The sequence below is a fragment of the Stegostoma tigrinum genome, chromosome 1 (genome assembly GCF_030684315.1).
Source record: "Stegostoma tigrinum isolate sSteTig4 chromosome 1, sSteTig4.hap1, whole genome shotgun sequence".
Classification (NCBI taxonomy): domain Eukaryota; kingdom Metazoa; phylum Chordata; class Chondrichthyes; order Orectolobiformes; family Stegostomatidae; genus Stegostoma; species Stegostoma tigrinum.
Genome location: NC_081354.1, coordinates 1721915 through 1748050, shown reverse-complemented (window position 1 = coordinate 1748050; position 26136 = coordinate 1721915). Strand labels below are relative to the sequence as shown.

The window sequence follows — 26136 nt, the reverse complement described above, 5'->3', positions numbered from 1 at the left end:
TGTTTGTTTTTATATTTTCTGCCCATTAGCTTTCATAATCAAGGTTCCCCCTCTCTGCTAGCTTTTCAGTCACCTGGTGCTAGTTCCTAAAAGATTCCCAATCCTCTGGCCTACCATTAGTTTTCGCCATTTTGTCTGAACATCAAACGTTACAGCACAGTACAGGCCATTTGGCCCTCGATGTTGTGCCGACCTGTCATACTGATCTCAAGCCCATCTAACCTACACTATTCCATATACATCCATATGCTTATCCAATGACGACTTAAATGTACCTAAAGTTGGCGAATCTACTACCGTTGCAGGCAAAGCGTTCCATTCCCTTACTACTCTCTGACTAAAGAAACTACCTCTGACATCTGTCCTATATCTTTCACCCCTCAATTTAAAGCAATGCCCCCTTCGTGCTCACCGTCACCATCCTAGGAAAAAGGCTCTCCCTATCCACCCTATCTAACCCTCTGATTATTTCATATGTTTCAATTAAGTCACCTCTCAACCTTCTTCCCTCTAATGAAAACAGCCTCAAGTCCCTCAGCCTTTCCTTGTAAGACCTTCCCTCCATACCAGGCAACATCCTAGTAAATCTCCTCTGCACCCTTTCCAAAGCTTCCACATCCTTCTTATAATGCGGTGACCGGAACTGTACACAATACTCCAAGTGCGGCCGCACCAGAGTTTTGTACAACTTCACCATAACCTCTTGGTTCCGGAACTCGATCCCTCTATTCACAAAAGCTAAAACACTGTATGCCTTCTTAACAGCCCTGTCAACCTGGGTGGCAACTTTCAAGGGTCTGTATACATGGACACCGAGATCTCTCTGCTCATCTACACTGCTAAGAATCTTACCATTAGCCCTGTACTTTGCATTCCGGTTACTCCTACCAAAGTGCATCACCTCACACTTGTCTGCATTAAACTCCATTTGCCACCTCTCAGCCCAGCTCTGCAGCTTATCTATGTCTCTCTGCAACCTACAGCATCCTTCGTCACTATCCACAACTCCACTGACCTTAGTGTCGTCTGCAAATTTACTAACCCATCCTTCTACGCCCTTATCCAGGTCATTTATAAAAATGACAAACAGCAGTGTGCTTTAGTTTTTGATTGAGTACTCTCCTGGACAACCTTTATTAAGTACAGGTGGCTCACGGATCCCATTCTTTTCAGAAGAATTTTTTGTTGAATGTAATGAAACATCTGCCATTATTCATCCACTGGCTTTCCCCTTGGTCTATTTTTTCCCCCACTTTGGACAACTCTTTCTTCATATAGCTGGTACAGGCATTGAACACACATGGTTAAATTTATTCTGCAAAACATTCTCACCGTTCAGTCACCTGAGCTAAAACTTATAGGTAGCATTACTAGTAACATGGAGGAACTAACAACCAAATTAACGCTTACAATCCTACAGCACCAAAGGGGGAACATGCAACCCAAGTTAACTATTCTTTCCCTAAAACCCTACAATTGTTTTCCTTTTCAACTATTTATGCTATTCCCTTTAGAAAGTTACTATTGAATTTGTTGCCATTTCCATTACAGGCAGGGCATTCCAGGTCATAACTTCTCAGCTGTGCAAAAATACCTTCAATCACTCGGCTCTTTAATTTATTTTTTCTTCATTCTGTCATGGGATTTAGGTGTCACCACACGGTGTCAGTGCTGAGGGAGTGCTGCAACATCACCGGGTCAGTACTAGGGGACAGCCACACTGTTGGAGTAGAGGGGTAAAATGCTATAGGGAATTTAGAAAAAAAAGAGGAATGAGGAAAAGAAAGCTTAGAAAGGGTGGACGCTGGCAAGTTGTTTCCGTTGGGGGGGAGACTAGGACCCGTGGGCACAGCCTTGGAATTAGAGGGGGTAAATTTAGAATGGAAATGAGGAGACATTTCTTTAGCCAGAGAGTGGTGGGCCTGTGGAATTCATTGCCACAGAGTGCACTGGAGGCCGTAACGTTAAATGTCTTCAGGGCAGAGATTGATAAATTCTTGATCTCACAAGGAATCAAGGACTACGGGGAGAGTGCAGGGAAGTGGAGTTGAAATGCCCATCAGCCATGATTAAATGGTGGACTGACTTGATGGGCCGAAAGGCCTTACTTCCACTCCTATGTCTTATGGTCTTATTGTCTTAAAGCAGGGAAGTGAAATATAAAACCAGAGGAAATGGGTGAAAGGTATTTGTTAGGTCTAGCAATGACACAGCCACAATAAGAAAGAGACTGGAAATTTTGATTGCTGATGAGATAAGTCCATACAGAGCAGTTTGTATTAAAAAGGCAATATTGTCCCTTTCATGGCACCGTCCAAAGCAAGTTTCCACTGAGTGGACTTAAATTCCACCATGGGAAGTTGTTATCTTTGATCCAGGATAATTTGCACAAGAAAATAGACCCTGAAACCTGCTGGTCTTATCTGGAAACCCCAGTGATTCTAATATCCTCGAACCAGCTACATAATTGAATTTCACTGCCCACAACGTAACTAGTGAGGAGAAATGAACAGAGCCTTGCCCAGGTCACCTAGCAAAGATTTTAGAAAGTCCTTACCATAATCTCTCACAATGGTGTAAAAATGGTTGTAGGCTCTTCAATGCTGCAGTGTTTATACTGGTTGCTGTGAGATCTAATTCTTCTAGATCTCCAATCCTCATGTTTAGGAAGTATTTCAGCACACTGACATCAACTGGGCAAAGTGCATTGTCCCCAATGTGGATGCGGAGATTTTTAGGTTTTATTCTCTGCGCTAATGAATCATTTTGCTGTTCAAAGAAACAGTGCAGAAGGTTCAGAATGCTTGATCCGTTTTCACAATGCTCTGTGATCTCTTCTATCAGCCAGTAACAGTAGGACTCAGATTTTGTGACTTTGTCCAATTTCATGTGCTTGGAGAGTAAGGCCTGGTTCCTCTCAGATAACATACCAGATAAGAATCGTTGGAATATATCCAAGAAACCTGTAGCCATCTTGTATTTGTTCATCGTGTCCACGTTCATCAAATCTGGGAAAGGCTCAGGTTCCAATATGTAATGCAATGCTGCAAAAAACTCCTGGATGGTGAAGTGTGTGAAGGAAAAGACATTCTCTACACAGTCTGGTTCCTGGACAGAGGTCTTATCCAGAAAACTATCTACAAAGGTATTTAATTCAACAAGATGAGCCTCCAAATCATGTTGGTAGAACAGGGTGTCGTGCTGCAGCAGTTTGGCATATGCCAATCTGCCCAGGTTTCGGAGAGTTTGTGTGAGGTCGCCTCCTCCAGAGGGCTGAACTCGGGAGTGGTGCTGTAGCAGCGCACAGAGGTAGTGGCTATAAATGTCTGTCATTGTTTTTGGCTGTTTATGATTCTCCCTTTCTTTCACTCTCAAAACACTGCAGACTATATAACAAAAGGCAGGTATAAAACACAGTGTAAAGAGGAATTCACTTTCTTTCACAAGCTGAAACATTTGACCACCAACTTCTTCATCTTGGTAATATTTCAGGAAGTAGTATCTGATTTCCTTTTCAGAAAACCCAGTGATGATTACAAAGCGGTCAATGGTTTCCACTGGAATGTAGCTAATGGCTGTGGGCCGGCTGGTCAGCAGGACCGAGGCCCCAGTGAGAAGCTCCCCTTGCAGGAGGCTGTAGATGACATCCACCAAATTCCCCTCCTCATCAGGGTCAGTGATGTAGCAATCTCCACCTAAACAACCACAAAACTTAAATTCATCAAATCCATCCAAAATTATCAGCAGCTTCTCTGGGACCTCAAAAACAGAATCTAGCACTTTCCACAAATGACCATTCTTCTTCAAAACCAGATTCCTGAGACTCATTGGTTTATTAATCAAATTAAGATCCCTAAACGTGAAGTGTAGGAGAAATTCAAAGTTATCAAAACACTGATTATTCGCCCAGTCAAAAACAATCTTCTGCAAGAGGACAGTTTTCCCTATTCCCGCCACACCAGAGACTAGTGTTCTCTTGGGAGCTTGTTTATCATTGATTTGCATAAATAACTGGCCTGGTTTGATCTCCATTTGCTGGCTGCTCCTCTCCTGTAAATGAATTCGATGCTGCCCAAAGGACAGTAGCTCATGCCTTTTAAATTCGAGGTTGAGATGCCCTTCTACAAGCAGCAAGTTGGTGAACTGTTCTGAAAGGTGAATTTTCTCTCCAGGTCTCGTGTTATAATACATCATCACCTCATTTCTCCGGCTAAGAACTTGTTTATGTTTCTTTATCACAGACAAGTGTTCTGCAGAGACATAAAACTACAGTTCAAATATTACAGGTATAAAATGTTTGAGAGCAACCTCAAAGAGAATTGAAGGATCTGTTGATGGGGTTGAAATGGCTGAGTGGTATTATTCCAAGACCATCAATCCAGAAGCTCAGCTAATGTTCTAGGGACCTGAGCTCAAATACCACCGTGGCAGGTGATGGAATTTGAATTCAATAAAAGAATTTGGAAATAAGGATCTTTTGATGACCATGAAACCATTGCTGATTGTCAGGGGGAAAACCTGTCTGCTTCGCTAGTGTTCTTCAGGGAAGGAAATCTGCTATCCTTACCTGGTCCATCTTATGGGTGACTCCAGGCCCACAGCAATGTGGGTTGACTCCTAAATGCCCTCTTAACTAGGCAATTAGGGATGGACAATAACTATTGGCCTCGCCAGAGATGCATACATCCAAAAATGGATTAAAAAAAGAAAAATGAGAGTAAATATTACCATGGGCTCTTTGGCTGAATTGCCTGTTTCTATACAGGAGATTTACTGTAATAATCATATTGAATCAAGTTACAGTGATGAGTTTAGCCAATCGGCATAACTAACTCATATACTCATCATTTTCTCTGTAGTCTGGTACCCAGTATTTCTTTATTTAAACAGTTTTGTAATCAGTTGCATACTTTCCCCTCTCCAGTTTTCATCAAGTCAGTCCATTACAGAGCAGCATTGATATCCCAGGTACTGAATTGAGACTGACCCACAATCTAAACAGCTGATTAAACCTCTACAAATTTGCACAAACCACAACTTAATAATCATTCTTGATCATTTGCCTGTGGCCGATATTTATCCCTCAACCGGTCAAGGTGACAGTCCAATGTGCAAATAAAGCTCTCACAAGTAGCAAATTGATTGTCAGGCTCCCTTTGTTACAACAATGGCTGCTCAAAAAATACTTAATGAGCTTTAAAGCATTTGGGGATGTCCTGTGAAAGATGCCAACAAAATCCAAGTCTCTCACTTTTTCTTACAGTAAGTGGTGATATTGCAATATTGTAGTGATGTCTATTCTAATGATCTATTGCACAGACTATCCAACAAAACTGTTGACTCTATCAAAGATAATGGAAACTGCAGATGCTGGAGAATCCAAGATAACAAAGTGTGAAGTTGGATGAACATGGCAGGCCAAGCAGCATCTCAGGAGCACAAAAGCTGACGTTTCGGGCCTAGATGATGGATCTAGGCCCGAAACGTCAGCTTTTGTGCTCCTGAGATGCTGCTTGGCCTGCTGTGTTCATCCAGCTTCACACTTTGTTAGGTTGACTCGATCAATGTTGGTTCAACCTTTTTCATGTCCACTTCCCTGATCCACATTCATTCTAGCAGTGCTATCTTCAACAAATCATTCCTTACTCTTTTGACAGTACTGTTCACAATAAATGTAAAGAAAATCTCTGTATTTAAGTTGCATTCGATACTATGACTCTCACATTATTATCAAGGAGTTTTGACAAACACGGATGCATAAAGCTGTAGTTACTCAGTAACTACAACTGATCAGTCAAGGACCAGCATGATAATATTTGACTCCAACAGGACAAGGGCAGCAGATACATGGGAACACCACCCCCTGTACGTTTCCCTCCAAACCACTCACCATCCTGACTTGGAAATATATCATTGTTCCTTCAGCATTTCTGGTTCAAAATCCTGTAACTCATTCTCTAACTTTCTGATGAAGGGTCTAGGCCCAAAACAACAGCTTTCCTGCTCCTAAGGTGCTGCTTGGCCTGCTGTGTTCATCCAACTCCACACCTTGCTATCTCACTCTCTAACAGTATTGTGGGAATCCCTACAGCCCAAGGAATGTAGCGGTTTAGAAAAGTACCTTATCATCTTCTCAAGGGCAATTAAGGACAGTCAATAAATGATAGCTTAGCCAGCAATGCCTATATCTTATGAAGAGATAATTAATAAAACATTTGCATCAACTTTACTTATAAAAGGCCATTATGTTAATCAATGGACAGCTACTTACCCCTGGACCCAGGTTCTTTATCAGACATATCTTTGCTTTTGTTAATGAGTAAAATGAATTGTTCAGCCACCATTTCCCCAAGACAGTCAACAATATCCAGCAAAGTTCTAACTTTCTTCCTGGGTCCTGGGATATACTTCACATCTTCATAAGCATCCTTTGAAATTAATTGAATTTGCAAGGCATGATCCAGAATTGAGTCGATTTTGTCTCCAAGTTCATCAATGAGCTTCACTCGGTTCCTCTGGAGCAGCTGAAGATAGGAGATTCTGCAAACACAGAAGACAATTTCTCTCAACCACTGAACAGCAAGGAATTTTATTCCCAAATCTCCAGATTATGAACTGAGTGTAAAACATTATTCAACACCAATATCATTTGCAAGTTAGTGTTTTAAAGAAAGGATTTGTATTCAATTACACCTCATCACATCCCAAAATTCTAAACAACGTAACACGCAGCAACCATGTTAGAAACAAATGAATGGCAGAGGAAAGAATATGATGGAGGTCTTGTACAGTCTGTTTGAGGATTGATGAAGAAAAATGAAGTGCAATAATTCTGGATTATTCAGGTCACAACAATGCTCACTGCCGACCCGCACAATCTTCCTGGAGGGGGCCAATTAAGAAGTAATCTCTCTGTATGTCATGCATCAAGTAAGGACAGGAAATTTACAAGGTGGAAGGTCCAATAAGAGAGCCTGAAGCAATAAGTGGCTCTAGGTTCCACTGGGAGAGATGGAACTGATGGAGCATGTAGGAGAAAGTGAGGCCACCTCAGGACAAAATGCCTCAAAATGCAGATGTTTTCTAAAGCTGCCTGACAACTGAAAAATTAAGAATACCCACAGCGATCTGGCCCTCACTATAATGTGGGAATCCTTCCACAGGATTTCATGTGGCTACAGTTCTGGCAGATTCCTGCGTCAGTCCAGAAGGGTCTCTGCAAATACACACCCCAGATGGTGTTATAGAATGTGGTGTTCTAATCTGCAGTAAACCTGATGCTGCAACATGCCACATTTTTGCAAGGAAGATCAAATATCCTTAAATGACAAGGACTTGTTGGAGCTTGAGGAAGGCCTGCCCACATGAGGCTTTTATGGATACCAGGGCCATGAAAAGAGAAGGAAGGGATGCCACAAACTGTGTGATCAACGTAAGTTTCACATGACAATGAGGCTTCTGCATGACCTTTACTCTATCACCTTCCAGGGATGTCAACCCAGCACTGCCATCCTCCCTCGCTGAGGTAATCATTGACCTGCATCTCCTACAACCTCGAATAGAATGGGGAGCAGAGTTTTGTCACACACACTTGTCACTGAGTGCTGGGACTAAGGACATTTTAGTGGCCTGTGGATGTCCATATAAGAGCATGATTTACCCAACTATTCTGATAGAGCGCCATGTTCACCTCATACATACCTACTGAAAGTGAATTGGGCTAATCTCCTCTACAATGAAAAGTTGGGGACTAGCTGTGGCCATATCCCACAGAATGATCATCAAATTACAGCTCACACAAACATGCAATAAAGAACCCACATAAATACAACAAATCTCTTTCACTCATAATGTCTGTGTCCCTAGCGGTCCCTAGCAACCATCACATTGTCAGAAACATGGGTCAGACCCCAAAAAGTTGTGAAATTTGTTAATTTTCAAAAATGAAACAGAGTGGAAAATCACCCATGTCATCTTGTTTATACGTTCTTCAATTTCTTTCTCAAAACCATGTCTCGGTGCAATTCTGATGTTGCAAGCTGATGGTAGTTGGTATGCACTCCTCCTCCAGGTAGCTATTTGGACTCACTTCCTGTCCTTCTGAGGGGGTAGGGGCATCTGGAGGGAGGTCAGGGTGCTGCTTCCCGCTTTCACCTAGCTATTTAAAAATTAATTATTCAGGAGATTTGGGCTTCACTAGATGGGCAGCATTTATTGTTCATCCCCAATTGCCCTTGAGTAGGTGATGAGCTGCCTTCTTGAACCACTGCAGTCGAGTGGGTGAGGGTAACTGAGGGTCTGGTGCATATGGATCAGATGCTCAACCTGGTCCACCCTAAAAGTTTCAGTCACCTCCATGGAGTAGCCACATGCTCAAATGTCTGAGACATAGCAGAACTAATGGTGTGTGTGGACTCCTCCACACCCCACACAAAACTGCATATCACCCCTGACATCTCCACCAGATCGCTCCCAGTCTCTGCTACATTTCCAGCTGTGGCTGTGACCACTGTCCCGTTGTCAGCATGGGCATCAGCAAGGACCCGGTCCCTGGCAATCTTCCAATCATGTGTGGACCTGGCTGCTATGTTTCCCTTCAGCTACTAAGACAGGTCTGTGGGGTGCCCACCAGATTGCGCTCAATGACTCTGCTGTGATCCCGGTAGCTTTAACTATGCTTGTGGAGGTGGATATTCAGGAGAAGATGGTGCAGCCTGTAGGGTAATGGCTGCTTTATCCCTAGAGGTGGAACCTTAGGTCTTTAGCTGTGGCCTTATCCTTGGATGTGATGCTCTGTCTTGGAGAACAAAGAAAATCGCATTCAAAATCATCGCATCTTGAGCCCTTCACACATGATCACATCTATTTTCATGTCCATCTCTCACCAACAAAATGGCCTCTCTCTCTCTGTTCGAACATCATGTTCTCTCCCAAACTTGCATCCACGAATCCCCAGGGACTGACCTAGTTCATGGTGAAACATCTGCTGTATGGTTCAGCAACTACCTCCCCACAATGCAAGGGGCCACAAAATTGCTTTGATGAAAAAACAACAAGCAATTAAATTTCTGGCCTGGTCTCAAAAACAAATAACAGTTTGTTTGTTCAACACAAGATGCTTCTCACAGTGCAAAGATAACAACTTTCCTTCAATTTCAGTAAAACTAAAGAGTTGATAATCGACTTCAGGAAGGAAGGGCCAGGGCACATTCCTATCTACATCAATGGAGCTGAGGTGGAGATGGTTGAGAGCGTTAGGTTCCTGATGATCACCAACAATCTGTCCTGAACCACCCACATTATTGTGACAGTCAAGAAGGCACAACAACGCCTCTTCTCCCTAAAGATTCTAAGGAAATTTGGCATGTCCATAAAGATCCTCACCAACTTTTATAGATGCACCATAGAAAACATTCTATCTGGAAGCATCACAGCTTAATACAGCAACTGTCCTGTCCAAGATTGAAAGAAACTACAGAAAGTTGTGAACTCAGCCTAGTCCATCATGGGGACCAACCTTCCATCCATTGACTGGACCTACACTCTTGCTCCCTCAGAAAGGCAGGCAACATCAAAGACCCCTCCTATCCTGGTTACAATTTCTCCCAACTTCTTCTGTCAGGCAGAAGATACAAAAGCTTAAACACAGGTATTTATAGGTTCAAGAGCTGCTTCTTCCCTGTTGTTATTAGGCTTCTGAATGGACCTCTCAAATTTCAAATCTAATCATTTTTGTGCACCTTCTTTGCAGTTGTAACTTTGTATTCCTCACTCTGTTCAATCTCCCTATCATCTTTGCATGTTATGATCTGCCTGTACTGCACATAAAACAAAACTTTCACTCTACAAGGGTAATTGTGACAATAATAAATCAAATCAAAAGAAATGGTCACCTTTCAACTCAGCTCCAACCAAAAATGATCTTAAAATAGAGTAATAGCAGTGAGGGTTCTCACAATAGGAGAATCCCTGGAATCGCACCTGCGATTTCAGAAATTAGTACTACATGAAAAATTCTGAAAATATACTTTAATATCGAATGGTCAAGTGACAACAAATAGCAAAGGTCCTTTCTGTGATAATGGGAACTGCAGATGCTGGAGAATCCAAGATAATAAAATGTGAGGCTGGATGAACACAGCAGGCCAAGCAGCATCTCAGGAGCACAAAAGCTGACGTTTCGGGCCCAGACCCTTCATCAGAGAGGGGCATGGGGTGAGGGTTCTGGAATAAATAGGGAGAGAAGGGGAGGCGGGCCAAAGATGGAGAGAAAAGAAGATAGGTGGACCTATCAATTTCAAGGCTATTGGTGGCTGGTCTAGCAATCCCAGCTGGAAACTTAATTCCCAACTCCAATGATTCCATTATAAACACCGAACTGCAGATATTAGAAATCTGAAATAAAAACAGAAAATGCCGGGAATTCTGAAGGAGTCAAAGTGGATGGCACAGTGGCTCAGTGGTTAGCACTGCCGCCTCACAAACTGTGTGGAGTTTGCACGTTCTCCCTGCGTCTGTGTGGGTTTCCTCCGGGTGCTCTGGTTTCCTCCCACAGTACAAAGATGTGCAGGGTAAGAGTGGATTGGCCACGGGATATTACCCACAGTGTTCAGGGGTGTTTAGGTAAGGTAGGTTAGACATGGGGAAATCAGGGGTAGGGGAATGGGTCTGGATGGGATGCTCTTCAGAGGGGCAGTGTGGACTTATTGGGCCGAATGGTCTGTTTCCATGCTGCAGGGATTCTGTGGACTGGCAACATTAACTCTGTTTCTTCCTACACAAATGCTGTGAAACTTGTAGAGTTTCTCCAGTATTTGAATTTTTTATTTCAGGTTTCCAGCAGCTTAAGAGTCGTTATTGCTGTGGTATTAGTGTGGGCAACAGTGACAGCCAATTAACACATAGCAAGATCCCATAAACAGCAATATGATTATTCTCAATCAGAAAATTATGGAACTGGATTTCAGAGATGTAAATGCTACTGTTGACACGTTTAAAACAATCGACGCAATGGAGGCACTTCCATTATTTCTGAGACAAAAAAGTTGTTTTGAACCTACCAGTGTTTAAAAAGTCGTAAACGATAACTTTAATTAGTTTAACCTAACCTGTGGTTTCCCCAGAGTTGGAGCAAATCCTGAGGTCCAGGTGACTGTGATTTTGCAATGTTACCGAGATAGATATGAATTTTGTCTCCCCTCATCATCTGGTCTAATCCATGTCATTATTTTGCAATTCCGTGGCCTCTATGGCGTTCAGAGATAATGGGAACTGCAGATGCTGGAATCTGAGACAACAAGGTGTTGAGCTGGATGAACACAGCAGGCCAAGCGGCATCAGAGGAGCGGGAAAGCTGATGTTTCAGCACACTTTTCTGAAGACCCGAAACGTCAGCTTTCCCGCTCCTCTGATGCTGCCTGGCCTGCTGTGTTCCTCCAGCTCTGCACCTTGTTATCTCGGACTATTTTGTCTCCTCAGACTGGGAATTTATTATTTCAGTGTTAAATACTGTGCACTCAGTCCCGAGCTGTGCGGAGCTGATGCCGGACTCACCTCTCCTCCTCCGGGGGACCGGCTCCTCCTGGCCGCTCGGTTCCAGGACCCGCCATGCCCCGTTTCTCACCGATACTGCCATACACCCGGGGCTTTTAGCTGCCGTTCGCCTGTGTGCTCCTCACCCCCATCGGTGCCCCTGCGGCAGAGCACAGGCTTCCCAAAGGGTCACCCCCGGCTCCGGACACCCCGACTCTCGCACACACGCAAACTGAAACTTCCTTTCGGTGATCTGCTCCACTGTTCGCTTCCTCTTCCTTCGACCAGCAACAGGCTCCGACAACACCCCCAGTACCACAGACACAGGGAGGGCGCTGAGGGGGCGCCGCACTGTCGGAGCGTCAGTGCTGAGGGGGCGCCGCACTGTCGGAGGGTCAGTGCTGAAGGGGGCGCCGCACTGTCGGAGGGTCAGTGCTGAGGGAGCGCCGCACTGTCAGAGGGTCAGTGCCGAGGGAGCGCCGCACTGTCGGAGGGTCAGGGCTGAGGGAGGGGGCACTGTTGGAGAGTCAGTACTGAGGGAGGGGGCACTGTCGGAGGGTCAGTGCTGAGGGAGCGCCGCACTGTCGGAGGGTCAGTACTGAAGGGGCGTCGCACTGTTGGAGGGTCAGTGCTGAGGGAGCGCTACACTGTCGGAGGGTCAGTGCTGAGGGAGTGCCGCACTGTCGGAGGGTCAGTACTGAAGGGGCGTCGCACTGTTGGAGGGTCAGTGCTGAGGGAGCACTGCACTGTCGAAGGGTCAGTGCTGAGGGAGTGCGATGTTTTTTGCCACAGTATTACCTTTCTAACTTCTCCCACTTCTGATAAAAGCCTACAAACCTGAAACGTTCACTCTGCAGTGGAATTTCTCATTCCGCAGATGTGTAAATCTTTTTCAGTTTTCCCATGATTTTGTTCGTTTTGTTCATACAAATGGGCATCATTGACTTGAGCATAATTAATTGCCTATCCCTAATTACTTGGAGGGTAAATAAGTTACACCTAGTGCAACAAAAGTTGACAGATTTCGATCTCTGAAGCGCACTAGTGAGCCAAATGGGCTTTTATGACAATCAACAGTAGTTACATGGTCACCACTAGGCTAGCTTTTTATTCCAGATTTTTATTGAATATAGATTTCACCGTCTGCTCTGGTGAGATTTAAGCTCATGTCCCCACAAAGTTTCGCCTGGGGTTCAAAATCACTAGTCCACTGACACCAGCAAGTTGTGCTACCATAAGTTATCATGAAATGTATATTCACCTGGTTTTCAGGAGGCTGATATTGTTCGGTGGTTAACACTGCTGCCTCACAACACCAGGGACCTAGGTTCAATTCCACCTCTGGGTGTCTGTCTGTGTGGAGTTTGCACATTCTCCCTGTGTCTCTGTGGTTTTCCTCCGGGTGCTCCAGTTTCCTCCCACAGTCCAAAGATGTGCAGGCTTGGTGGATTGGCCGTGCTAAATTGCCCATAGTGTTCAAGGATGTGTAGATTAGGTGGGTTACAGGGGGATGGATCTGGATGGGATGCCCTGTGGTTCAGTGTGGACTTGTTGGGCCGAAGGGCCTTTTTCCACACTGTTGGGATTCTATGATTTGAGATTTGTAAATATCCTTACAATATGCAGAAGGAAATTGAAGTTATTTTATTGTATAATATTTTATTTTATAATTGCATAATTTTTATTGTATAATTGTTGTAATAGTAAGAAGCCTGTTGCCTAACCTTCCATTATTAGTAATTAGAAATTCAGAGCAGAAACTAAGTAATAAGACTAGAATAGAAAGTCTCACTTAGTTCTTCAAAGTAAGAAAAGGTGGCCCTCAACAATATCTTCAACAAATTAACCAAGAAACAATCATATTTGCATGTGAAACAATGTATCGTTAAAACTACTCAAGTAGTCTGGTCAGTTTGTTTTTCTCTTTTATTTATCCCTCAATTGAGTTTGTCTGTCTGTCTTTTGCATGAATGGAGCTGAAATCAAAGGTTAAAAGCCAAAAAAAACTGTGGATGCCGTAAAAATAAATTTCTGAAGAAAGTCACTGGACCCAAAACGTTAACTCAGTTTTTTCCTTCACAGATGCTGCACGACCTGCTGACCTTCTCCAGCAACTTTGTTTTTGAAATCAAAGGTTATTGGGTTAAAATTATAACTATCAATTGGATTGATCGGTTGTTTAATTGAACCGTGGGGTCAATTTTGAGGGTCTTTGAAGGTTTTAATTTTGCTGTGTTGTGAATACAGCGGTAGGAAAGCTGATTTTATTCAGCTGCCTAGCTTCATAACATAACATAATTTGAGGCTGTCCAGGATTTTGAAATACAGAATACATTGATCTGGAATTGTATTTTGGCATTTAGAGTGAGTAATCAGACACCAGGTCCGTACGCAGACTTAAGGTGGCATTGAAAATAATGATGTGAAGGTGCTGGTGTTGGATGGCGATGGACACGGTTATCCCCAGGAGTTTCAGAAAAATAAAGAATGGAAGAGTGAAAGGGAGGCAGGTAACCAGGATGGAGAATGGCCCAAGAATTCATTCCCAAATAAAGAATGAAATTGCTGAGGGTGGAGGTGACGTTCAGAAGCTTAAATGTTTCTATTTTAATAAGTCGGGCCATGTGCATTTGGAACGTTAGGAGTTGTGAAATAAGTCATTGGACCTTCAAAACTTAGAAAAATATGAGTCAGAGAAAGGAACAGAAAAAGACAATTGCACAGACCAAGTTGTAGCTCTAACAGTAACAAGAGGACAGAGGTGAATTCTGTCATCAGGAAACAAATAGATCATAGAATCCCTACAGTGTGGAAACAGGCCCTTTGGCCCAACAAGTCCACACAGCCCCTCAGAACATCCACCCCGCTCCCCCCCAGACCCATCCCATCAACACATCCTTGAACACTATGGATAATTTAGCATGGCCAACCCATCCAGACTGCATATCTTTGGACTGTGGGAGAAAACCCACGCAGACACGGGGAGAATGTGCAAACTCCACACAGACAGTCACCTGCAGATGGAATTGAACCCTGGACCCGTGAGGCAGCAGTGCCAACCACTGAGCCACAATGTGTCCTCTACAGTGCAAACTGATACAAAGTATTTATTTAACACCCCTGCTATTTCCTAGTTGCTCTTTATTGTTTCCCCAACCACATTCTTCAAGGGACCTATGTTTGGTTTCTCTCTTCCTTTTTATGTGTTTAAAGAAGCCCTTGCTTTCCGTCTTGATATTATTTGCAAGTTTACCTTCAAAATTTATTTTTCCTTCCGTTCTGGTCGTTTTGTTGGTTTTTTGATGGTTTTGGTAGAGTCTAGAATGCACTGCCTGGGAGGATAGTTGAGGTGCGAATCCCCACAACCTTTAAAAAAAAACTTGGATGAGCACTTGAAGTGCCAAAATGTTCAAGGCTATGAGCCTAGTGCTGTAAAAAGTGGACTGGTGTAGATTTAGAGTAGTTTTTGTCAGTGCAAATTTGATTGGCTGAAAAGCCTCCTCTGCACTGTGTGTTTCTGTGACTGTCTTGTGGTGCACAATATCCTGGTAACGTTCCTTGATGTGACACAATATCTGCAGTTTCGACATCAGCTCCTCAACTCAGATCCAAAGTTCCTCTAGGTGCACACTCTTCAGATATGTTCTGTCTAGATGACTCTGCTGTCCAGCCCCAATGTACCACTCATCGTACTGTCACTATCATATTTGATTTAATTTATTAAGTGACTCCTTGAGATTGTCTGATGATTACACTTTACTGTGATTTGATTTTTTATGTTAAAAACTCCAAATCAATCTTGTACTAACCAGCTATTCTTTCAAAGAGAGAAGAAAAATATTGTAGACCTAAATATCAATTAATGTTTAATGTAAATGTTTAATATTTTGTATTGATTATTTTTCTTCGTCAAGGCTGCATGTAATTAGCCATCGGTCATTTGCATATAAGTTAATGTTCACTGAGTGTAAATACATTGAGTACTTTGTGTGAAAACAGTCTTTGGTTTTAGATTGACACCATTTCTGACAGATTTTTGCAAAGATCCCCTGTGTATTTAAGATAATGTTCATTCTGCATCACAGGAAGGATAAGCAATCCATGAAGCTCTCTGTTCTAAATAAGCTGATGCTCCCAGTTCAAATACAAGGGAGAAATTTTCAGTTTCAGTCAAAGAGTGGGAGCGTTCCCACAAAACTGTAGAAAATAATATACACCCTAGATAAAACTTAAAAGGAAGACTTACATCAGCACCCATTACATATGACTTTTCTAAATTAACTTTCTCCTTTTTAATCTTTTAACTACAAGTACTCCCAATCGTATGACAGACGTTTCAGGATCCTGAAACCAGCTAGCTCAATTTCACCATTTAGCACTTATGATTCAAAAATAAGGTCACATGCCTGCAGACACACACAAGTGCACACTTTCACACAACCCACAGATGCACACATATTCTCACACACCCACAGACATACCTACACTCACAGACACCCACACAAAAGCGCACACACACACACACACACACACGCACACACACAGTTCCAATGCAATGGAAATGGTTCATGAGTGCGTGTAGCTCCATTTCTACCAGGTGACATGTTTTGTCCTATCTGTCGCATATTCTAATATGATTCAAAGTTGACTGGCAGTGGCCTTAGCTGACCGAGGGTTTTGGAGGCCAGCTGTTCAAAACTCAACATCAGTATCTTCCCCCCCTACCCCTACAGATGCTTAGCTTTATCCCTTGTCCTCTTTATTTGTGCTTCCCTTTCAGTGGACAGGTTATACATAGTGCAGGCAGAACAACAGAAAAATTAATGCCTTATATCTATGTACCTTTCTTAACATCAAAATGCCATACTCAAGCCCTTATGTGACTCTACACACGCCTTATACTACCCCATTTCGTTTACACACTCCCTAACCTCTCATACCCACCATGCTGAGCAAAGGCACTTCCATGCCCACTATACACTCCACACAAAACCAATGAACAAAATAAAATTTGTTAAGCAGTTTTTAAAGAAACATTAATTTATAATATCCCACTTGCTTAAAAAGGACTGGTTTCACTGTAATCTTAAAAAAGTGTCAACTATCCTGATCATTTTAAGTATCAATATAGAAAGTAAGGTTGGATAATCAGACAGATTTCCACTGTAATTAGTAAGTAAACATTCTTTCTAATTTCTTGAGAGCACAGAAAATGTGAAAACATTTCAATCTGTTCTAATTAAGTTGTATCTTAATTCAATCCATCTACAACAGTTCTAAGTCTAAAATACCCTTGGTTAACAAATAAATTCAACTTTGAGATTTCAAGTGACCATTCCTCAACAGAGTAGACATACAAGATGATCAGAGTATTAGATAGGGAGGACAGTGAGAATCTTTTTCCAAGGATGATGACTTCAGCTTGTACGAGGGGGCATAGCTACAAATTGAGGGGAGATAAATTTAAGACAGATGTCAGAGGCAGGTTCTTTACTCAGAGAGTGGTAAGGGCGTGGAACGCCCTGCCTGCCAATGTAGTTAACTCAGCCACATTAGGGGCATTTAAACAGTCCTTGGATAAGCATATGGATAATGATGGGATAGTGTAGGGGGAGGGGCTTAGATTAGCTCACAGGTCGGCACAACATCGAGGGCAGAAGGGCCTGTTCTACACTGTGTTGTTCTATGTTCTAGAGTAGAGGTTTATAAAATAACGAAGGGTATAGATAAGGTGAATGGCAGGTATCTTTCCCTGGGGTGGGGGGTTTCAAGCCCAAGGCATAGTTTTAAGGTGAGGGGAGAAAGATTTAAAAGAGGGTTTTTTTTCACACAGAGTGTGGCTCATTGATTGATTTTATTGTCACATTTACCGAAATACAGTGAAAAGGTTTGTTTACAAGCAGTACAGGCAGATCAGAGTAAGCAAAGGATGCACAGATCAAAAACACTTAGAGGCAGAGAGGTTACATTACACAAGGCATGCGCTGGGCAAGATCAATGTTAGCAAGATCAGCATTGTTTGAGGCTGGAGAGTCCATTCATCAATCTAATACTGCCTGGGAAGAAGCTGTTCCTGAATCTGCTCATGTGTGTCTGTGTTCAGGCTTCTGTATCTTCTGCCTGATGGAGGAGGTTATAGGAGATCATTACTGGGCTGTGATGGGTCTTTGATGATGTTGGCTGCCTTTCTGCAGCAGTGAGCCGTGTAAATAGAGTCCATGGGTGGAAGGTTGGTTTCTGTGATGCTCTGGGCTGTGCACACCACCTTCTGTAGTTTCTTACGGTCCTGGGCACAGCAGTTGCCCTACCAGGCCGTTATACACCCAAACTGTTTGCTTTTAATGGTGCATCTGCAGGAGTTGGTGAGGAACCTTATGGACATGACAAATTTCCTTAGCTATCTGAGGAAGAACAGGCATTGTTGTGCATTCCTGACTGTTGCGTCTACGTGGGAATTCCAGGACAGGTCGTCGGTTATCATCACTCTGAGGGACTTGATGGTCTTCACCCTCTCAACGTCAGTTCTGTCAATGTAGATGCGGGCGTGTTCTCTTTTCTTCCTGAACTCAACGATCAGTCCTTTAGTTTTGCCAACGTTGAGAGACATATTGTTTTCATTGTACCACATCACTAAGCCCTCTATCTCCCTTCTGTAGTTTGACTCATCATTGTTAGATATCTGTCCCACAAAGGTCGTGTCATCAGTGAATTTGTAAATGGTGTTCGTTCAGAATCTGGCAACAACGTGTGGAATGAACATCCTGAGGCAGTGGTGGATGTGGGTACAGTCACAACGTTTAAAGGACATTTGGATAAGTCCATGAATAAGAAATATTTGGAGGGATTTAGTTTGGGATTATGATCAGCCTGTACTGCTCGTAAACAAAGCTTTTCACTGTATTTCGGTAAATGTGACAATAAAATCAATCAATGAGCCACACTCTGTGTGAAAAAAAACCCTCTTTTAAATCTTTCTCCCCTTACCTTAAAACTATGCCTTGGACTTGAAACCCCCCACCCCAGGTATTTCTGAAGTAAACTCCTAACTATACGATACATGACAACTAACCGACACGTGATAAGATCCCAAAAATGACAATGATCAGATGATCTGTTTTTAATGATGCTGATTGAGTGAAACATTATAGTAGTGATTGTGGGATTTCGAACATGTACCTAAAATAGCAGGATAGCTTCAGTTCAACCTCCCTTCTGAAAGAATCCACAATTCTGGTTGAACACATTCCTGGAAGTTTCATCACAAGACCTCCTACTGGTCAGACTGCAGGGTCTGATTCTATGTTGTATGACTGTAAAACATCTCAAAACAGCTCACAATGAATTAAGTATTTTTGAAGTTTTTTTTCAATTTCAAAAATATACTTTTTCATAAAAATCTTTGAATGTTGGAACGTGCAGTCTGTAACATGTGGTCAGGGTCAATTCTTTGCTCTGGAAGACCAACAAGGTTCGGGCAGACCAAAGGGTGTCTTTTACTGAATTGATGATCCTCCAGGTGCAGTTGAAGTTTGTTTCAGTGTGCATCCAGGAGAACAGACCATTGAGCACAGAATCCTGCGTCAGGAGCTGCTTGGGATGAACCTCGACAATAGCCACTGTATCTCTCTCCAGGCTTCCTTTGCAAAGGCACAATCCACCAGGAGATGTGTGACAGTATCTAGCCCCCTTGCAGCCACTTTGAGGGTACTGTGTGGTGGTGCAGAGAGTTCAGGGGTGCATGAAGGATCCCTTCACACTTCTCTCTTCTCTCCATCAGACAAGTGATGTTGTGGTGCTTGTTGATTTGAGTTCTGGTGATGAGGCATTCTGCCAAATGACTTTGTCATTTCCCAGCTCAGGGAATGGCCTGAAAAGATATGCCCTCTCCTTGGCAGATGTGCAGGTGAACCTCTGCTTAATGTGGAAAGTCATCTTGGGGCCTGGGATAGGGTTGAGGGAGGAGGTGTGGGGGCAAGTGTAGCATTTCCTGCGGTTGCAAGGGAAGGTGCCGGGTGTGGTGGGGTTGGAGAGCAGTGTGGAGTGAACAAGGGAGTCCCTCTTCTGCACCTACACAGGCCCCAAACCCCACCTCTTCCTCTGTTACATTGATGACTGTATCGGCGCCGCCTCTTGCTCCCCAGAGGAGCTCAAACAGTTCATCCATTTCACCAACACCTTCCACCCCAACCTTCAGTTCACCTGGGCCATCTCCAGCACATCCCTCACCTTCCTGGACCTCTCAGTCTCCATCTCAGGCAACCAGCTTGTTACTGATGTCCATTTCAAGCCCACCGTCTCCCAAGCTACCTAGAATACACCTCCTCCCACCACCCTCCTGCAAAAATTCCATCCCCTATTCCCAATTCCTCCACCTCTGCCGCATCTGCTCCCACGATGAGGCATTCCACTCTTGCACATCCCAGATGTCCAAGTTCTTCAAGGACCGCAACTTTCCCCCCACAGTGGTCGAGAACGCCCTTGACTGTGTCTCGCGCATTTCCTGCAACGCATCCCTCACACCCCGCCCCGCCACAACCGCCCACAGAGGATCCCCCTCGTTCTCACACACCACCCCACCAACCTCCGGATACAACGCATCATCCTCGGGCACTTCTGCCATCTACAATCCAACCCCACCACCCAAGACATTTTTCCATCCCCACCCTTGTCTGCTTTCCAGAGAGACCACTCTCTCCGTGACTTCCTTGTTCGCTCCACACTGCCCTCCAACCCCACCGCAACCGGCACCTTCCCCTGCAACCGCAGGAAGTGCTAAACTTGCCCCCACACCTCCTCCCTCACCCCTATCCCAGGCCCCAAGATGACTTTCCACACCAAGCAGAGGTTCACCTGCACATCTGCCAATGTGGTATACTGTATCCATTGTACCCGGTGTGGCTCCCTCTACATTGGGGAAACCAAGCGGACGCTTGGGGACCGCTTTGCAGAACACGTCCGCTCAGTTCACAATAAACAACTACACCTCCCAGTCGCGAACCATTTCCACTCCCCCTCCTATTCTATAGATGACATGTCCATCATGGGCCTCCTGCAGTGCCACAATGATGCCACCCGAAGGTTGCAGGAACAGCAACTCATATTCCGCTTGGGAACCCTGCAGCCCAATGGTATCAATGTGGACTTCACCAGCTTCAAAATCTCCCCTTCCCCCACCGCACCCCAAAACCAGCCCAGTTTGCCCCCTCCCCCCACTGCACCACACAACCAGCCCAGCTCTTCCCCTCCACCCACTGCATCCCAAAACCAGTCCAACCTGTCTCTGCTTCCCTAACCTGCTCTTCCTCTCACCCATCCCTTCCTCCCACCCCAAGCCGCACCTCCATTTCCTACCTACTAACCTCATCCCACCTCCTTGACCTGTCCATCTTCCCTGGACTGACATATCCCCTCCCTACCTCCCCACCTATACTCTCCTCTCCACCTATCTTCTTTTCTCGCCATCTTCGGTCCACCTCCCCCTCTCTCCCTATTTATTCCGGAACCCTCACCCCATCCCCCTCTCTGAAGAAGGGTCTGGGCCCGAAACGTCAGCTTTTGTGCTCCTGAGATGCTGCTTGGCCTGCTGTGTTCATCCAGCTCCACACTTTGTTATATTGCCTTGCATGTCTTTTTTAAAATTTCTCTCCTCTCACCTTAAAATGTGCCCCTGGTCTTGAAATCCCCCACCCTAGCGAAAAGACAACTACCATTAACTCAATCTATACCTCTCAATATTTTGTAAGCTTCTGTCAGGTTGCCTCTCAACCCCCTATGTTCCAGTAGAAAAAGAGTCCCAGCCCATCCAGCCTTTCTTTATAACTCAGACCTTCCATATCTGGCAACATCCTGGTAAATCTGTTCTGAACACTCCCTAGTTTGATAATATCCTTCCTATAACTGGGTGACCAGAACTGGACACAGTATTCCAGATGAGACCTTACCAGTGTCCTGTACAACTTCAACATGACTTTTCCAACTCCTATTCTCAAAGGACTGAGCAATGAAGGCATGCATGCCAAACACCTTTTTAACTATCCTGTCTATATGTGATGTGAACTTGAAAGAATTATGTGTCTGCACCCCTAGGCCCTTCTGTTCAACAACACTATCTAAGGCCCTACCATTAATTGTTTAAACCTTACCCTTGTTTGTTGTACCAAAATGCAATTTATCCAAATTGAACTCCATCTGCAATTTTTCATCCCATTGACCCATTTGATCAAGATCCCTTTGTAATCTTAGAAAATCTTCACCGTCTACTATGACACCAATTTATGTGTTGTCCGCAAACTTTACTAACCATGCCTCTATATTCTTATCTAAATCATTTATACATCATCAAGGATGGTGCTATTTGTGGAGCATCCTCCTCTAGTGAGCTGTTTAATTGTACATCACCATTTAAGACTAGTTGTGGAAGGACTGCAGAGTTTAGATCTGATCCGTTGGTAATGGGATTGCTTAGCTCTACCTGTTGCATGCTATATTCACTGCTTGACATGAAAGGAGCCCTGTGTTATAGCTGTATGAGTTTCAAACCTGATTTTTTAGGTACGCCTGGTTCTCCTAGCATGCCTCTTGAACCCAGGTTGATATCTGACTTGGTAGTATGGTGGATTGATGGATATGCCAACCCATGAAGTAGGTTGCATTGAACAGAATTTTGCTGTTCATGAACTGCAGCGTCATAAGAGCCCAATCTCAAGTTGTTAGATCTGCTTTAAATATATCATGGTGACAGTGCCACACACATGATGGAGAGATTGTCAATGTGAAGGTAAAAACTTTGTCTCTGCAAGGAATGTGAAATTGTCACTCCTATTAATACTTCCCAGGACAAATGTACCCACTCCAGGTAGACTGGTGAAGATGACATCAAGTGAGTTTTTCCTTCTCGCTGGTTCCCCCACGAGTTGCCAAAGGCTCGATCCATCCAATATATCCTTTAGCACTTCACCAGTCCGGTCAGTGGTGATACTGTTGAACTCATTGGAATTGAAGTTGCAACACCCTGAGTACATTCTGCATTCTGTAACTGTCACTGTGGCCTCCAAGTGGTGTACAGCATGGAAGAGTACTGATTCAGTAATTAATGGGAGGGAGTACGTGATGATCAGCAGGAGTTCTCCTTGCTCATGTTTGACCTGACACCATGAGGCTTCAGGTGTCCAGAGTTATTGTGCAGACTCCTAGGACAACTCCCTTCTAACTTTTCTATCCACCTGACTGGTCCACTGATACATTTTTGTTGTAACAGCATTTTCTTCCTCAGTATCAAATTCAATTTTTTGTCTCATCTGTAAGCCACCCTACATTCAAGACGAAAGCACTGACATATAGCACAAAAAACTAGAGGATATGAAATGGTGCTGTATCCTGCAGAAATCCAATACCAGGCTTCCAGTAACAACATTTCTGTTGACTAATACCATTGCTTCCTACTCAGTCAGTATTGGATCCAACAGAAGAATACTAAGAGGCTGGGATAGGGTGAATGATAAATAGATGAGGGGGAAAGAAAAACGTTTATGCTGAAAGGAAGATGAAGAGACTTTGAGGAAGAAATGCCAGTATGAACTGATTAGTTGAATGATCTGTACCTTGTACATTTAATATAATTCTAAGTGAAATAGTCCCCCACCAGCAAAAATGTATACATTGTTAAAATTTGTAGCAACTATTTGGTGTTGTTTAGCAATGTTGTGTGGAGAATGTCAGAAAGCAAAATCAATTATCACACAACATTCCACTGGCAGTTACCCCAGGGTCTTTCTTCCTTCCCTGATCATTCAGGAGATTACCTTGTGCCCTTGAATGATAGTTGAGCGGAGAACTACTGCCTGTGATATGCATGAACTCTGGACGTTGCTAACAATGTGAACGATGCTTCCAGTCTGAATAACATTTACTTCCTGTGCACTATTGACGCAGTGTTTTGTAGAAGCACAGAGGACATATCAGATCATCATTACTTGCTTTACAAGAGTCAACAGCCAGTTTCTGGTTAAGGGACTTTCCTGACTCTTTCTCTCAAGTATCAGTATCTTCAACAAAGCTTTCATGTATAGTATAATACGTCAGTTTTAGTTGATGTTTGTAACGTGTTGAACATTCTCCCTCTGCAGCATCACTGAGGACTGTGACCTCTAGGAAATTTTATGCCAGGTATTATGTGGATTCTCTACGCCGAGTTTCTAATTGGATGCTTGTTTCCTGTCTTATCTTGCATGTTCCCATGTCCTTGCCCAATATTCATGCAAAAATTCACCTGAAATGGCCACTATCCCACAAGACCATGACAGAATGAAATGTGAGTGAACTACAGGCGGGCAGATACTCATTTTAAGGAGATGGCAATGATGCAATACTGTGCCGTACTATGAAAATACAGAGTGATTATGTGAGATTGTTAAGGACAGTGCTACATGCACATACTTAATAATGTACTGCATACAATGATGCCAAATGACACATTGGATTTCTCTGAGGAGACTCCAACATTCAGAGCCTGTTTTGCTCCTGGCATATTGTTTGAATTATATCAGTGCAGAACTTTCTGATGTTCATCATCAATAATAGGAGAAAATCTGACTCCTGAAGGAGCTGAGGTAAGGGGGTAAGTATATCTTTTTGGATAGTCTTATCATTAGGGCTTCAAAGATTATGTGCAGCAATTGCAACATAATGCACAGCCTCAGAAATAATTGACCACTAGCAGTCCCAAAGTGCTTTATGGTCAATTAAGTATTTTCAAATTGTAACCACGATGGTAAAAGAGGAAACACATCAAAGCAGCCAGTTTGAACACCGCAAGCTCCTACTAACAGGAATGTGATCGCTTGAAAGAATGAAATAATGAGGCTGGTATCCTGTACCAAGTCACCGTTTATTTATACAGAGAGTCTGATCCAGCTCCCTCAGAGTCATCCCTCAAAGTGAACAGAATATCTGAGACTCCTGTTATTATCTGTCAGCTGGGGCTCTCAGATTAGACCAGGGTTAACAGCCCCAAAACTGCGTGAATTTGGCCTCAGCTCCACCCTCTGTAACTGGATCCTCAGCTTTCTGATCCACAGACCGCAATCAGTGAGGATAGGTAACTGCACCCCCTCCACAATAACACTCCACACTGGAGTGCCTCCAGCACCCCCACCCCCAAAGAATGTGTCCTCTGCCCCCTGCTGTGCTCCCTGTACACGTACGACTGTGTTGCCAAATTCTGAATGAACGCCATCGGCAAGTTCGCTGACAACACCACCATAGTGGGACAGATATCTGACAATGACAAGTCAAACTATAGAAGGGAGATAGAGGGCTTGGTGACATGGTGCAGTGAGAACAATCTGTCTCTCAGTGTCGGCAAAACTAAAGGACATTGACTTCAAAAAGAAAGGAGGAGAACATGCCCCCATCTACATTAACGGAACTGAGGTTGAGAGGGTGGAGAGCTTCAAGTTCCTCAGAGTGACGATAACTGATGACCTGTCCTGGAATTCCCATGTAAATGTGATGGTCACAAAGGCACAACAATGCCTCTTCTTCCTCGGCTAGCTCAGGAAATTTGCTATGTCCATAATGTCCCTCACCAACTCCAACAGATACATTATTGAAAGCAAGCTGTCCAGGTGCATAACAGCCTGATATGGCAACTGCTGTGCCCAGGACTGTAAGGTTGTGTGCACAGCCCAGAGCATCACAGAAGCCAACTTTCTATCCATGGCCTCTATTTACACAGCTTGCTGCTGCGGAAAGGCGACCAACATCATCAAAGACCCATCACAGCCCAGTAATGATCTCCTACAGCCCCCTCCATCAGGCAGAAGATAGAGAAACCTGAACACACGCAGAGGCAGGTTCAGGAACAGTTTTTTCCAGCCTGTATCAGAATGATAAATGGACTCTCTAGCCCCAAATAATGCTGATCTTGCTAGCGTTGATCTTGCCTGGTGCTCACCCTGTGCGATGTAAACTCTCTTCCTCTGACTAAGTTTTTTTGATCTGTACATCCTTTCTTATTACGATCTGCCTATTCTGCTCATAAACAAAGCTTTTCTGTGTATTTCAGTACTCACGACAATGAACGAATGAGTCAATCAATACATCAGGGAACTCACATTCTGTACCTTCCACCTGCTGACCTTATAACTACGATAGTGACCAGATATTCTAATATAGTGATACAAATCTCTGAACAGTAGCTTCAAGATTGTATATAGACACCTGAGAGGAAAGATGGGACCTCAGTTTAACATCTCGGATGAAGGACCGTTTGTCTGTCAGTGCAGCTCAAGCACCCTGAGCATCAGCCTTGGGAAGAGTCTTCAACAAACTAACAGATCATGTTGGTTCTTTTAATTTTATACCTCAATAGTTTCAGTTGTACCTCAGTTGGTAACACTTGCCCCTGAAGCAAAATATTGTGTGCTTAAGTCCCATTCTACAGACTTGAGCACAAGAGCTGGGCTGTTAGTACCAGTAATGAGGGACAAAATCAGAAGTCACACAAAACCAGGTTATAGTCCAACAAATTTATTTTAAATCACACAAGCTTTCAGAGTGAGACTTCTTCATCAGGTGACAAGACTACACCAAAGGGGCTACGCT

The 26136-nt window shown here is 43.7% G+C and overlaps 1 protein-coding gene across 1 annotated transcript in view; it reads right to left on the bottom strand.

Annotated features, from left to right (window-relative positions):
* The window catches only part of LOC125453703 (NACHT, LRR and PYD domains-containing protein 3-like), a 42101-nt gene extending 30317 nt beyond the window's left edge, over nucleotides 1–11784 (bottom strand). Inside the window, exons 1-3 of the mRNA XM_059646994.1 lie at nucleotides 11554–11784; nucleotides 6272–6540; nucleotides 2558–4250 (exon numbers count right to left, since the gene is read on the bottom strand). Of these exons, the coding sequence (XP_059502977.1) occupies nucleotides 2558–4250; nucleotides 6272–6540; nucleotides 11554–11609 (2018 nt within the window). The 5' untranslated portion in view covers nucleotides 11610–11784. The remainder of the gene's footprint in view (nucleotides 1–2557; nucleotides 4251–6271; nucleotides 6541–11553) is intronic.
* Between the last annotated feature and the right edge of the window lie 14352 nt (nucleotides 11785–26136).